General features: G+C 37.2%; 1 protein-coding gene across 1 annotated transcript in view; it reads right to left on the minus strand.

Moving 5' to 3' along the window:
- Positions 1–6,249: 6,249 nt before the first annotated feature.
- Positions 6,250–17,067, minus strand: part of LOC121376277 — a 66,447-nt gene continuing 55,629 nt past the window's right edge. The window contains exons 15-19 of the mRNA XM_041504146.1: positions 13,846–13,953; positions 11,858–11,922; positions 9,288–9,359; positions 7,191–7,360; positions 6,250–6,635 (exon numbers count right to left, since the gene is read on the minus strand). Of these exons, the coding sequence (XP_041360080.1) occupies positions 6,430–6,635; positions 7,191–7,360; positions 9,288–9,359; positions 11,858–11,922; positions 13,846–13,953 (621 nt within the window). The 3' untranslated portion in view covers positions 6,250–6,429. The remainder of the gene's footprint in view (positions 6,636–7,190; positions 7,361–9,287; positions 9,360–11,857; positions 11,923–13,845; positions 13,954–17,067) is intronic.

The following is a 17,067-nucleotide window of genomic DNA, read 5'->3' on the forward strand; positions in this document are numbered from 1 at the left end:
AATAAGATAGGAGAAGTTGTGAAAGGACATCATGATAGAAGAAGTTGTGAAAGAAATATAATAGAGGAAGTTGTGAAAGGAAATATGATAGAAGAAGTTGTGAAAGGAAATATGATAGAAGAAGTTGTGAAAGGAAATATAATAGAGGAAGTTGTGCAAGGAAATATAATAGAGGAAGTTGTGAAAGGAAATATGATAGAGAAGGCTGTGAAAGGAAATATGATAGAGAAGGCTGTGAAAGGAAATATGATAGAGGAAGTTGTGAACGAAAATATGATAGAGGAAGTTGTGAAAGGAAATATAATAGAGGAAGTTGTGAAAGGAAATATGACAGAGGAAGTTGTGCAAGGAAATATGATAGAGGAAGTTGTGAAAGGAAATATAATAGAGGAAGTTGTGAAAGGAAATATGATAGAGGAAGTTGTGAAAGGAAATATTATAGAGGAAGTTGTGAAAGGAAATATGATAGAAGAAGTTGTGAAAGGAAATATAATAGAGGAAATTGTGAAAGGAAATATAATGGAGGAAATTGTGAAAGGAAATATAATAAAGGAAGTTGTGAAAGGAACTCATGATAGAAGAAGTTGTGAAAGGAAATATAATAGAGGAAGTTGTGAAAGGAAATATGATAGAGAACGTTTTGAAAGGAAATAAGATAGAAGAAGTTGTGAAAGGAAATATTATTGAGGAAGTTGTGAAAGGAAACAAGATAGAGGAAGTTGTGAAAGGAAATATGATAGAGGAAGTTGTGAAAGGAAATATGATAGAGGAAGTTGTGAAAGGAAATAGGGTAGAGGAAGTTGTGAAAGGAAATATGATAGAGGAGGTTGTGCAAGGAAATATGATGGAGGATGTTGTGAAAGGAAATATGATAGAGGAAGTTGTGAAAAGAAATATGATAGAGGAAGTTGTGAAAAGAAATATGATAGAGGAAGTTGTGCAAGGAAATATGATAGAGGAGGTTGTGAAAAGAAATATGATAGAGGAAGTTGTGAAAAGAAATATGATAGAGGAAGTTGTGAAAAGAAATATGATAGAGGTAGTTGTGAAAAGAAATAAGATACAGGAGGTTGTGCAAGGAAATATGATAGAGGAGGTTGTGAAAAGAAATATGATAGAGGAAGTTGTGAAAAGAAATATGATAGAGGAAGTTGTGCAAGGAAATATGATAGAGGATGTTGTGAAAAGAAATATGATAGAGGAGGTTGTGCAAGGAAATATAATAGAGGAAGTTGTGAAAGGAAATATGATAGAGGAAGTTGTGAAAGGAAATAAGATAGAGGAAGTTGTGAAAGGAAATATGACAGAGGAAGTTGAGCAAATATTATAGAGGAAGTTGTGAAAGGAAATATGACAGAGGAAGTTGAGCAAGGCAATAAGATAGAGGAAGTTGTGAACGGAAATATGGTAGAGGAAGTTGAGCAAGAAAATATGATAGAGGAAGTTGTGAAAGGAAATATGATAGAGGAGGTTGTGAAAAGAAAACGTCAGAGCAAGCAAGGCTGCGTGGATACACCTACTAACCGATTCCAAATACCAATGAGCGACAATGTCCAACGTTTTATAGGAGGCTATAATCTGCTAAATACGATGTTTCGCTGACCAGAACGTTTACGGATGCTATTCCATATCTAATGCTTGTGCATATTGTATTTTTTTTTATCTGTTTGGTGAAATTCTTGCAAATTTTGTTTTGTTGTTTTAAATGACGTGACGGACTTGACAGCTATGGTGGCAGTAATCAAGTCTGGCGCCACCGGAGGGGCAGGATATGCTCACCTCTCGAGAAGACCTAGTATCATCACTGTTTTGACAGAGATTCATGAGTGCATACCACAACAGCTATATTTATTCCAACGAGTTCTGACCTGTGCTAGTTTTCATTTAGTAAACTAGTCTGTGAGTGGCAGTCCTCTTCTGAGCGGTGCAGATAAGATGACATTGCATTGTCCAGTAAAGATCTCCACGGGAGTGGCTGTCCTCCAGTAGACGAGGCACTTGCTACAGATTAAATGATTTAACTAATGTTTTGCCATTCGACTCTGCATTGTGTAGAGATACGGTTTTGTCGTTCAGATTTGTTAGATGTAGTTCGCCGTCAAAGAGTTGTGAGGGGAGGGGTGGTGCCGACGTTAAGCGATGCTTACACTAGTATGACGAATAAGACCGGCCTCGGCGGCACAGTGGTTAAGCCATCGGACTATACTACAGGCTGGTAGGTACAGGGTTCGGAGCCCGGTACCGGCTCCAACTCAGAGCGTGTTCTTAAGGGCTCAATGGGTAGGTGTAAGGCCACTACACACTCTTCTCTCTCACTAACCACTAACCAACTAACAACTAACTCACTGTCCTGGGCAGACAGCCCAGATAGCTGAGGTGTGTGCCCAGGACAGCGTGCTTGAACCTTAACTGAATATAAGCACACAAATAAGTTGACATGAATGAATGAATGACGAATAAATAATGTTCAACAATAAAACAAAAACAAAACAAAATCCTGTTTGATATATAATATTAGGTATGGTGACTAAAACAATGTTATTAATAAACAAAACCTATTTGATTAAACATTAAAGATGTTTACCAAAAATGTCAACAGTGAACACACTTGCAATATTAACAATCAGCAAAATCTTCTATTTAATTGGTAACACTACATATGATGACTGAACAATGTTAACAATCAACAAGACATTCTATTTAATTACTGACACTAGATATGATGACCAAACAATGTTAACAATTAACAAATTCTTCTATTTAATTGGTAACACTAAATATGATGACCAAACAATGTTAACAATCAACACAATCTTCTATTTATTTGACAACACTAAATATGATAACCAAACAATGATAACAATCACCAAAATCTTCTATTTAATTGGTAACACTAAATATGATGACCAAACAATGTTAACAATCAACAAAATCTTCTATTTATTTGACAACACCAAATATGATGACCAAACAATGTTAACAATCAACAAAATCTTCTATTTAATTGGTAACACTAAATATGATGACCAAACAATGTTAACAATTAAAAAAATCTTCTATTTAATTGGTAACACTAAATATGATGACCAAACAATGATACCAATCACCAAAATCTTCTATTTAATTGGTAACACTAAATATGATGACCAAACAATGTTAACAATCAACAAAATCTTCTATTTATTTGACAACACCAAATATGATGACCAAACAATGTTAACAATCAACAAAATCTTCTATTTAATTGGTAACACTAAATATGATGACCAAACAATGTTAACAATTAAAAAAATCTTCTATTTAATTGGTAACACTAAATATGATGACCAAACAATGATAACAATCACCAAAATCTTCTATTTAATTGGTAACACTAAATATGATGACCAAACAATGTTAACAATCAACAAAATCTTCTATTTATTTGACAACACCAAATATGATGACCAAACAATGTTAACAATCAACAAAATCTTCTATTTAATTGGTAACACTAAATATGATGACCAAACAATGTTAACAATTAAAAAAATCTTCTATTTAATTGGTAACACTAAATATGATGACCAAACAATGTTAACAATTAACAAAATCTTCTATTTAATTGGTAACACTAAATATGATGACCAAACAATGTTAACAATCAACACAATCTTCTATTTATTTGACAACACTAAATATGATGACCAAACAATGTTAACAATCAACAAAATCTTCTATTTAATTGGTAACACTAAATATGATGACCAAACAATGTTAACAATTTAAAAAATCTTCTATTTAATTGGTAATACTAAATATAATGACCAAACAATGTTAACAATCAATAAAATCTTGAATTTAATTGACAACACTAAATATGATGACTGAAACAATGCTAACAGTGAACAAAACGTTGCGTTTCCTTGGTAACACTACAATGTAAGTATGATGGTCAACATAATATTAACAACCAACAAAACATCATATATTTGTCAATACTTAGTATGGTAACCAAACACTTTCAACAGCAACATCAACAACTTTCTCTTAATTTGATACTACTAATCATACTGACGAAAATGTTAAATACACCGCCGCGCATCAAGCGACTTATTAAATGACTCAGGAATAAAGTGTTCGTCCGATGCACGATCGGTCTAAGATCGATCCGCGTCGGTGCGCCAATTTGGGATATTTCTCGCTACAGCTAGTGCACCACGACTGGTATATGAAAGGTCAATGTATGTGCTATCCTGTCTTTGGAATGGTGCATATAAAAGATCTCTTGCTACTAATAAAAAAAAAACATGATTTAGGCGGAGGAGCCGGCTTAGGCCGACACCTGTGCCCACGACAGGTGTGCGTTACAACAGCTTGTGCACGTTAAACCCTATAACCTAATCTAAAAATGTAGCGGGTTTCCTGTTTAAGACTATCTGTCAAAATGACCAAATGTTTGACATCCAATAGCCGATGATTAATAAATCAATGTGCTCTAGTGGTGTCGTAAAACAAAAAATCCTTATATACTTTAATAAATAACGCAATAAAATACTGCCTTAAGATATATCCAACAAATGTGTACTGGACAATACTTTTTTCAACAAGCATTCGTCTGATGTGCGATCGATCTAGGATCGATCCCCGTCGGTGGGTTACTTGGCGATTTCTCGTTCCAGATAGTGCTTAACAATTAGTGTAGCAAAGGCCGTGTTATGTTCTAACCTGTCTGTGGGAAGGTGCATACAACAAATAAAAACCTTGTCAGGTGAATTGCAGTGCGACTTTGTCTTAAGATGTCCAATGCCGCCGACAGACTATAACGTGGCGAGACGTGGCGTACCAACACACCGCGTTTTCATCACTAGCCGAGTGGTAAAGCGTCTGACCTGATGCGCAGTCGATCTAGGATCGTTCCCCGTCAGTCCACCCATTGGCCTATTTCTCGTTGCATGCCTTATATATCAAAAGCCGTGGTATCTGCAATCCTGTATGTGAGATAGTGCATATAAAAAAACATGAAACTGCGATTTTCAGCAGAAGTATGGGTTGCTAATAAAACAACAACATTCATCAACTCTCTTAAATGGTATGTGACATCCTTCCTCTTCTCCATTTTCTTGTAGACAAATTAAAGGTGAGGTGCCACACTTTTTATTGGTGTGCTTCCTGGGTGTGTTGATACGCTACTTATATCAGTTTTATTAGTAAAGGTTAACATTATTGGCAATAGGAATTGATTTGGTACAGTGGAACCTAAAGCTGTATACCATCAGTGTAGACAAACTTTCACATCCTGCTGAGCCGCCAGGAAGGATTGTTTAACGTGCACATTTAGAGCAAGCTGTTCCTGGGCACAGGCACCGACCTCAACCGGTTTCTATGTCCAGGGCACAATTTGGCAGTGTGAAGTTCTTTATAATCCCCCGTCTTTTTAGACCCGAATCCCCCAGGCCAAAAATACGTATGTTAGGCTATTAATATATATATATATATATATATATATATATATATATATATATATATATATATTTTTATGTTATGCCTTCCCAGTTGGACACTCTACCTCCCATTAAATAATCACAATAGTATACTTTACCATACCGGCCTCGGTGGCGTCGTGGCAGGCCAACAGTCTACATGCTGGTAGGTACTGGGTTCGAATCCCAGTCGAGGCATGGGATTTTTAATCCAGATACCGAACCCTGAGTGAGTGCTCCGCAAGGCTCAATGAGTAGGTGTAAACCACTTGCACCGACCAGTGATCCATAACTGGTTCAACAAAGGCCATGGTTTGTGCTATCCTGTGGGAAGCGCAAATAAAAGATCCCTTGCTGCTAATCGGAAGAGTAGCCCATGTAGTGGCGACAGCGGGTTTCCTCTCAAAATCTGTGTGGTCCTTAACCATATGTCTGACGCCATATAACCGTAAATAAAATGTGTTGAGTGCGTCGTTAAATAAAACATTACTTTACCATAGCCTTCAATTTTAGACTTACGCATCTGAAATATTCATCCATACACCAATGTGTTAAACAATCTAGCCTACTCTTAATAATTTGGTAAATACGGCTGTAATATCAGGCTCATGTATTGGTCATGCAAGCGTATGACGCAGAGATGTACGTGTCTGAATCTTGAACTGGATAGAGACACGTAGATAGTATTTGGTATTAGTATTGGTATTTTCTGAAGAAACAAAATTCAATCGCTCCGTGATAAAGTCTTATGATGCTGGCTGGAGTTGATGCATGTAAAAATCAAGACTTTAGCAAAATATTTATTAGGATTCGCTGTTAGATTACGCTGCGCGACGCTCACGTCATAGTCCATCTCAGGCATAACAATTGGTTCTATAGATTTAAGTTGACTGTCACTTCTACGGGTCTCTTAGGTCAAATACTTTAACAAATCTCGTTTGTCTAGGTCCACAATACCAGTACAAAACTAAAGTGTTCGTTTAATAAGACTAAACATGACGAGGCATAGGGACAGGAAATGGACGGACGGGGTGGTACAGTGGTTAGCGCACGGGTCTGTTGGAGGTGAGTAGTTCTTTATCCAGTTATTGACCACATCCTCAAGAATCCGAAGCGGCATGGGACCATTCTCCAACACCACCGAATGGAACTCCTTAATGTCGAACCGATCGCCTGCAACGAAATGAGAGAAAGAAAATAGAAGGAGCACGTGTGTAAGAGAGAGAGAGAGACAGAGAGACAGAGACATACAGACATGAAGGATATACATAGGGGGAGAGAGAGAGACAGAGAGAGAGAGAGAGAGAGAGAGAGAGAGAGAGAGAGAGAGAGAGAGAGAGAGAGAGAGAGAGAGAGCGATGACGATAATAATGATGATGATTGGTGATGATGACGATGGTGATGATTATGAAGATGGAAATGTTGATGATGACGATAATGAGGATGATGATAATAATGATGATAATGATAATGATGATACTGTTGATGATAACGATGGTTATTATGATAATGACGATGACGAGGACGAGGATGACGATAATGATGATGATAATAATGACAATGATGATGATGACGACGATGATGATGACGATGATGATGATGACGGTAATGATGATGATGATGATAATGATAATAATAGCGATGGTTATGATAATAATGACGAGGACGAGGATAATGATGATGATGATGATGATGATGATTATGATAATGATGATGAACGATCTTTACCCAGCTTCTCCTCGGCGGTTTTTCGTAAGTCTTTGATCTTTATTTCACCAATCTTGTATGCGCATGACTGCCCAGGCCACGTGATGTAGCGATCCACTTCGATCTCCATTTCGTTCCGAGCAAACGTCGTGTAGTTGAGCATGTACTGAATGGCGTACTCTCTGTCCCAGCTGAAATCCACATAATATACTGAATTTTGGTCAACAGTACATATGCATATATATATATATATATAGAGAGAGAGAGAGAGAGAGAGAGAGAGAGAGAGAGAGAGAGAGAGAGAGAGAGAGAGAGAGAGAGAGAGAGAGAGAGAGAGAGAGAGAGAGAGAGAGAGAGAGAGAGATCATATAATATCTTACATTTTCAGTGCAATCAAGGTATGTGATCTTTTTCAGATCACATTCTTTAAAAATTTGATAACTTTGCAAATTAGATGTAAATTAGTCGAGGTCTCGGCACTAGGTTTATTGACATTTAAGCAAACGTACTTGGGTAACACTCCATGATTGACGTATGCATTCAGTCATCAAATAAAAACATTTCAATGACAATTTGACACTGAAAGCTGTCCAGCGTTCAGAAAACAAAAAACGTTAGGCATAACTTTATTTTGATGTAAGGACATCCAAAATGACGTCATTAGAGTTTGACGTCATTTTCATTCAAAAATACACCGCGTCACATATTCTTACGTCATTTGAATATCTAGTAATGGCGGACTGGAGTTAAAGTTGCGTGTAACGTTTACAAAAACACGTTGTATTAAGCTTGAGCTTATATGATAAAGAGATTATTACCCTCGTGTATTTCGGTATCGTCAATATCATATAATGGGAATCGCATAATACAATTTTTATTCCTAATATATGATATTGACGATACCGGAAAACACTCTGGTAATAATCTACATATATACTTATAAGCTCATATATATATATATATATATATATATATATATATATATATATATGTTATTACTGCGTGTGTGTGTATATGTGCGTGCGTATATATATATATATATATATATATATATATATATATATATATATATTCCCCCAATATTCCCCCAAAAGCTATATTCCCCGAAAACACTAAACCTATCATGACAGGATATGTCCACCATTGAAAAATTAAAAATGCATTCTTTAGCTATACACATTCGAAATTTATTAACACAAATGAATTTTATTCGGCGGATCATGCATACATATTCTACAGTAATATATGTAGGTATTTTGTTTTGAAATAAGTACAACTTAATGTATATATAAAAACAAATAAGGATTAAAATATCCCAGCACACAAAGCACAAAAATATAGAAACATTTTCAAAACAGAGAAATATATATACATGTATAATATACCATAATAATCCATTTTGGGATATCCGCTATGCATGTAACTTTGCACAATATATAAAACAAACCAACTGTGCTGTTATCTCAAAGTTTCGACTGGATAACTTGTGTGTAAAACACTCTTCAGTGTAAAGCTTTATCCTAACCAGACGCGTGCGACGCGAGCGATGCAGTCGATTTAAAAATTTTTTAAATTAAATCATTGATTTAAATTACCTTATCACAACCGCACGCGTACGACGTGACAAATTGATGTAGGCGACACGAGCGACAAACATATATTAACTAATCAAACAACTTTTACTTGGCGGTTTCAACTGTTGATAACAATTTTAAAAAGAAGACTGTGGTGGTCGCGTCTGGTTAGGATATAAATATTATTGCGTCGCTCACGTCGCACGCGTCCGGTTAGGCTACAGCTTAAAGGCATATTGTCACAGACCACTGACCTATTTAATGATCTTACAAAGTATTACCTGAACAAAAATAATTTGATTTGTCCCTAAATGTACTTTATTCAACCATCTTCATAACCACCATACTTCATTTATTAATGATGTTTTGTAAAAATAATTGAATTATGGCCATGGTCCATAATTCAAAAATTAAAATTGCCGAGAGGGTTGACATGGATTTCACTCCATCATGGTTCAGTTAAGGTGATGCAATAGCTAGATTTGGCTTCCAACAAGTCCGTGATTGTATGCCTTTAACACTGCACGTTTTAATGATACATTACCCGTAATAGTGGATCCCGGTGTCGACCACGAGACGACACGCGCGGAATATTTCTGAACTGTAGCGACCCAACCTGTGAAAGACAAGATACCGCAAATCAACTTTACTGTTAGAAAAATTATGCTGACCTCTTCCACGTAGGGGGAGAGACCTTGCCCAGTGTTAAAAAGCGCCCGTCTGTTATCTAAACATTAAGACATCTTCCTCGTAGGAGGCGGAGCGCAGCCCAGAAGGGCCATTCAAATTTAACGTACCGCTAACAACTAACCCACTGTCTTGGACAGACAGCCCAGATAGCTGAGGTGTGTGCCCAGGGCAGCGTGCTTGAACCTTAATTGGATATAAGCAAACAAAAGTTGAAACGTGGGGGGCGGGTACAGGTTTAAACGTTATGTAACGTTACAGGGGGTGGGTGGGTGTCATTTCCCTTCCCCCTAGTTATTCCCCAGCACTGTTCCTCCTTAGTCGTACCCTGGTTTTTCTCAATCTCTCCAGTTAATATAAGACATAATTATTATTACGAAATGTGTTATTTAACGACGCACCCAACACATTTTATTTACGATTATATGGCGTCGGACATGCGGTTAAGGACCACACAGATATTGAGAGAGGAAACCCGCTGTCGCCACTTCATGGGCTACTCATTTCGATTAGCAGCAAGGGATCTTTTATATGCACCATCCCACAGACATGATAACACATACCACGGCCTTTGATATATCAGTCATGGTGCACTGGCTGGAACGAGAACTAGCCCAATGGGCCCACGGACGGGGATCGACCCCAGACCGACCGCGCATCAAGCAAGCGCTGTACAACTGAGCTACGTTCCTCCCCAATATTAGACATACGGTAATAGTTATATTTACGATTTAAATATCGCTGAGCTACGTCCCGCCCCAATATAAGACATACGGTAATAGATTTATTTACGACTTTAAATACCACTCAGCTACGTTCCGCCCCAGTATAAGACATACGGTAATAGTTTTATTTACGATTTAAATATCGCTGAGCTACGTTCCGCCCCTATTTACGATTTAAATATCGCTGAGCTACGTTCCGCCCCAATATAAGACATACGGTAATAGATTTATTTACGATTTAAATATCGCTGAGCTACGTTCCGCCCCAATATAAGACATGCGGTAATAGTTTTATTTACGATTTAAATATCGCTGAGCTACGTTCCGCCCCCAATATAAGACATGCGGTAATAGTTTTATTTACGATTTAAATATCGCTGAGCTACGTTCCGCCCCTATTTACGATTTAAATATCGCTGAGCTACGTTCCGCCCCAATATAAGACATACGGTAATAGATTTATTTACGATTTAAATATCGCTGAGCTACGTTCCGCCCCAATATAAGACATGCGGTAATAGTTTTATTTACGATTTAAATATCGCTGAGCTACGTTCCGCCCCCAATATAAGACATGCGGTAATAGTTTTATTTACGATTTAAATATCACTGAGCTACGTCCCGCCCCAATATAAGACATGCGGTAATAGTTTTATTTACGATTTAAATATCGCTGAGCTACGTTCCGCCCCAATATAAGACATACGGTAATAGATTTATTTACGATTTAAATATCGCTGAGCTACGTTCCGCCCCAATATAAGACATGCGGTAATAGTTTTATTTACGATTTAAATATCGCTGAGCTACGTTCCGCCCCCAATATAAGACATGCGGTAATAGTTTTATTTACGATTTAAATATCGCTGAGCTACGTTCCGCCCCTATTTACGATTTAAATATCGCTGAGCTACGTTCCGCCCCAATATAAGACATACGGTAATAGATTTATTTACGATTTAAATATCGCTGAGCTACGTTCCGCCCCAATATAAGACATGCGGTAATAGTTTTATTTACGATTTAAATATCGCTGAGCTACGTTCCGCCCCCAATATAAGACATGCGGTAATAGTTTTATTTACGATTTAAATATCACTGAGCTACGTTCCGCCCCAATATAAGACATACGGTAATAGGTTTATTTACGACTCTAAATATTGCATTCTACTTTTAAGTGTTTATGATATGACTAATAATAAACAAAAACATATCTAAAAGCCATGTCAGTGTATTTGTATTTGTAAAGATACAGGCGGCGGGCATTAGCTCATTAAGTTGTCCGAGGTGCTTGCGTCGCAGGATCGAATCATCTCGGTGGATCCATTCAATTGATTGTTTTTTTTCTCTCGTTCCTACCAGTGCGCTATAACTGGTCAAAGGCCGTGATATGTGTTTTCCTGTCTGTGGGAAAGTGCATATAAAAGATCCCTTTCTGATAATGAAACAATTTAGCGAGTTTCCTCTGATGAATGTAGCTGAGCAATTGCTCTCACTGTCAAATTAACAGAAATTATATGTAAAGCAAATTTAATATCAGCATATGCTGAGGCGAGCCGTTTATCACCCCCGTAGAAGTTGTTTTGCGCTAGCACACGCGAGTGCGAGCAATTGCTCGCGTCAAACTCTAAGGACTGCTTGAACAGTGTATCATCGTTGGAATGAGTGAAGACTTGGATACTGAGAATTATATAGATCTTACAGTTCATATTCGTCGTTGTAGAGTCCCACTTCTTCGCCTAAAGATTCGGCATACAGAGCCCATCCCTGAAAACAGAAAAGAAAAAGAAAACCACTTCTTGAAACAAACGTCACTGGTGAACAACACGCAAATTTTAAATTTTAAATCAATGACATTAATATACGCTTTAAAGTACACACTCGTCTTTAAACAATCATAGCACGTTTTCAAATAACTATACTGAATTATAAACGAAACGTGAATATATATATATATATATATATATATATATATATATATATATATATATATATATATATATATATATATATATATATATATATATATATGTCACGGGGATCCTATAGTATCCGTAACTGAATAAAACACGATTATCCAAATATCTCTTCTAACTGTGTATCTATTAGATCTATCTGTATCGGGCAGTCTAATACCCGAGTGGCTCGGCTCTAGGTATGATCAGAGATAAGAGCTTATATAAATATATTAATATAGCACGTTTAGTTCACTAGAAAACACAACAAAACACAATACACTTTGGAATCTGTATTAACACTACGCTGACAAATGTACTTGCCGCAGTAGTTAATTAACAACAACAATATAATAACAACCCAGAACTAATCACTTAATTAGTTAATCACTAGGTGTCTAGTTTGCACAATATTCTAATCACTTCACGGTAATACAATCCACACGCGTGTGATAATTGAGAAACGCTGCCAGGGGAACTTAATTAATAAAGGTATTACAACTCTATTCCTAACTGGTTAATTTTTAATTAACCCTTAACTACTCATTCAGTAACCTTGTAATACACAATTAATACTGGTACCTCTAGGATGACTGGCTAAGCTTTAATAATTTTAGAACAGTGAAGCCTACAATTATTTCGTCAGATTACCGGAAACACTGTCTAATTAATATTGGTATAATACAGTATTAAAATATTTAAAGTCACATCAATCACATCAAGGTTATACAACAGAGCAAAAAAATATATTTACCACGTCCGGACTGAACTTATATAGATCGTTCAGTGGACGACGTCCGTTCCCCTGGATACTTCCAATGTTTCTCCCCGATATATCTAAAATCCTATCTATTTATTCAAAAATCTCAGAGACAGCGAATATCGCCTGGGGGCACAACGCGGTACCTCACCTATCATGTGATATTGCCACAACTCCCAGAGACGGTATTTTCTCTTAGATGGCCAGACTTACTGTCGCCTAGTTCGCCAGAAATACCCCGGTCGTAAACCGCACTACCGGAGTTATTACGTAACTACTGGCCACATGGCCTCCACACCTCGTCTAAGTGTGTATTAGTGGGTACGGTCGCGCGGAGGTATTACGTAACCAAGCTGCACACGGCCCTCTAAAACAATTAACATCGCCACAGGCGAAACGATAAGAGCATGTTCCGTCACAATATATATATATATATAATTTAATTTAATAAAAAAAAGTATTCATTTTGAATCCCATTGGTCTATTATTATATCGATGTCTTGTGACCATTTTAGGCCCATTTTGACAGCCTGCTTAACGAATTAATTTTATTATAAAACAAGAGGTCTATCGGCCTATAGAGCTCCGCTGTTTACTGTTCAGTTTTATCAGTAGTAGATAATTAATTAATTTTAAAGACCACCTAATGTTAATTTTGTTTTAATAAAAAAAATTAAATTAATAAAACAAAATCTAAATTTCTACATTAGGGCGACAAATTTTAAAATAGAGATAGTAAAAAACAAAATAGTAAGAAAAAACGTATTAGCTTAAATTTACTTAAAATTATAGCAAGGTTTATATCAGTACAAGGATTAATAATTGCATCTCAGTGTATAGCAGTTGCTTCCAGATTAAATCGTCAGAAAGCAGAGTTTGGTTCCCATTTTTATAAAATAAATACGAACCTTGTTGTATAATTTAATTTAGCCGCACATATGTCTTAGAATGACGATCATTAAGCAAGATACCTACCTCGACATATGCTGTGTAAAATGGAAAGTGGAAAGGTACTTGGTAGTACCTACTAAACTCCATATTTCGTCGGAAATCTGGCAAGCTGGCCTTGAAAGCGTAACTTGACTTAAACAGAACAAAATATATTAAGTCATTTTAAATATATTGCCATTTTACATATTCCCAATATATAGTACCAAACCAATTAACAAAACACTCTACGCAAACAAAGTTAAAACTGTATGAATATAAAAAATATAAAAGTTGAATACTTTAAACATGTTTAAAAAATCATATTATCTAGCGTCTATAATACTCTCTAGTTTATGTTTTCTTAATTTCTTTTCCGGTAAGACAATTATAATATTAAAGGTTAATAAATAGTGTAAAATGCCACAATACTTGTCGGTTATCTTTATCAAATGCAGGTGTATTACATATTAAACTTTTCAACATATTAAACTTTCCAACGAAAACAGCTGCGCGACAAATATACAACATAAACCATTTTAAAAAACATTTAATAAGAAGTCTTGTAGCAGTCCAAAATGTCACAACTGTCCAATATTTTCTTTATGACAGCGAAAAACGCTATTTTAATAGGCAAGTCCTTAAGACAACGTGGACCGAGCACGACCCAAGATATCCCAACTGGGAGATCGTGGTCTGTTGTTTGGACCAAAAGACATCTTGGGCAGTTGGGACATGTTGGGCTGGTGTTTGGACCAAGAGACATCTACGGCAGTTGGGACAGTTTGGGCTGGTATTCGGACCAAGAGACATCTTAGGCAGTTGGGACAGTCTGGGCTGGTGTTCAGACCAAGATACATATTGGGTAGTTGGGATATCTTGGGCTGGTGTTCGCACCAAGATACATCTTGGGCATTTGAGACATCTTGGGCTGGTGTTCAGACCAAGAGAAATCTTGAGCAATTGGGACAGTTTGGGCTGGTTTTTAGACCAAAAGACATCATGGGTAGTTGGGGCAGTTTGGTCTGGTGTTCAGACCAAGAGACATCTTGAGCAATTGGGACAGTTTGGGCTGGTGTTCAGACCATGAGAAATCTTGGGCAGTTGGGACATCTTGGGCTGGTGTTCAGACCATGAGCCATCTTGAGCAGTTAGGACAGTTTGGTCTGGTGTTCGGACCAAGAGACATCTTGACCAGTGGGGGCGGTTTGGGCTGATGTGCGGACCAAGAGACATCTTGGGCAGTTTGAGCTGTTGTTCAGACCAAGAGACATCTTGGGATGGTGTTCAGACCAAGAATCATCTTGGGCATTTGGGACATCTGGGGCTGGTGTTCAGACCATGAGACATATTAGGCAGTTGGGACACTTTGATCTGCTACAAGGCGTGATATGGAAAGTGCTTATTATTCAGTCTTCGCCAGGAAAGGCGAGTGATCACTCTCGCTCCCCTCCACACACGCCTCTAAAGTTTTAGAACAGCTGCAAACTAATCGCCTTGCAGAAAAACAAAAGGTAATAAAGATTTTTTTATTTTTGTTTTTGGAAACTTCATGTGATTGCTCGACTAGTACCATTTCAGGAGAGTGATTTTCAGCTCACCTTGATTTTCCTCATGGCGAAGACTGTTTTTTTCCCCCCCCCCCCCCCATAGTGATATACATATATGCACACCCACAAACACCTACACACTCACTCAGGAACTCTCTCTCTCTCTCTCTCTCTCTCTCTCTCTCTCTCTCTCTCTCTCTCTCTCTCTCTCTCTCTCTCTCTCTCTCTCTCTCTCTCTCTCTCTCTCTCTCTCTCTCTCTCACACACACACACACACACACACACACACACACACACACACAGCCAACTATATTTCATGGATATATACTTTATAATAAATATTTGTGTCATACAATATTTAAAGGGCTCAGTATGGAAAACCAACTTACATGATATAACTCAAAATGACGTAAGGCAAACAGAAGGCATGTGCATGTTGATGCGTATGTGCAGAGTGCTATAAAACATCACAAAGAATCGACGACCAACTTGGAAGAAGATATAACTAAAATGTGGCATACAAAAAACATTTGGTGCATATGTGCAGAATGCAGAATAAATCAGAGTGCAATAATCACAGCACAAAGTATGGAAGATCAACTTTGTTGATGTTCCGATTCCTATATTAAATCACGTTGTATGGGAGGCCAACATGGATAATATACCTGAGCACTACATAAGGCAAACCGTTGGTGGACAAGAGCAAATTGGTGCATATGTACGTGCAGTGCTATATAATTTAACGATGTATGGGAGAGCAACTTCGACAAATTAACTTAAGATAAATAATTTCGGGACAAGTGCAAATTGGTGTATATGCGCAGTGCTATATTTCAGATCACAATGTATGGAAGACCAATTTAATCCATATAATTTAAGATAAATGATTAATGGATAAGGTGGGGGGGGGGGGGGGGGGGTGTCCAAATTAATAAATAACGTCTTGTGCTATATCGCATTGCAATGTATAGAAGACCATGTTGAACAATCTAACTGAACATTACATAAACATGCGATATATGGAAGGCCAACTTGGACAATATAACTGGAGGTAAAATATTGCTTAACAAGTGCATATTGATGCAAAGTGTGCAGTGCTACGTCAAATCCTAATGTAAATATGACCATCTTGGACAATGCGTAAGACAAACTGTTGGGAGACAATTGATTCATAATATTATGTATGTGCAGTGCTAAGTCACATCACAATGTATGGGAGACCAACTATGGAAAAATAACTGGAGGCAAACTATTGCTGGACAAATGCAAATTGATAGATATATGTGCAGTGCTAAATCACATCACAATGTATGGAAGACCAACTTGAACAAAATAACTGAGCAAACTGTTGGTAGACAACGTGCAAAATGGTGTACAGTATTATATATGTGCAGTGCTATATCACATCACAGTGTATGGGAGACCAACTTGGACAATATAACCTAAAATAAACAATTGCTGGATAAGTGCAAGTCGATGCATGTGTGCAGTGCTATATCACATCACAGTGTATGGGAGACCAACTTGGACAATATAACTGGAGTAAACATTTGATGGACATGTGCAAGTTGATGAATATGTGCAGTGCTATATCACATCACAATGTATGGGAGACCAACTTGGACAATATAACAGGAGTAAACAATTGCTGGACATGTGCAAGTTGATGCATGTGTGCAGTGCTATACCACATCACAGTGTATGGGAGACCAACTTGGAC

The sequence above is a fragment of the Gigantopelta aegis genome, chromosome 1 (assembly GCF_016097555.1).
Source record: "Gigantopelta aegis isolate Gae_Host chromosome 1, Gae_host_genome, whole genome shotgun sequence".
Taxonomy (NCBI): domain Eukaryota; kingdom Metazoa; phylum Mollusca; class Gastropoda; order Neomphalida; family Peltospiridae; genus Gigantopelta; species Gigantopelta aegis.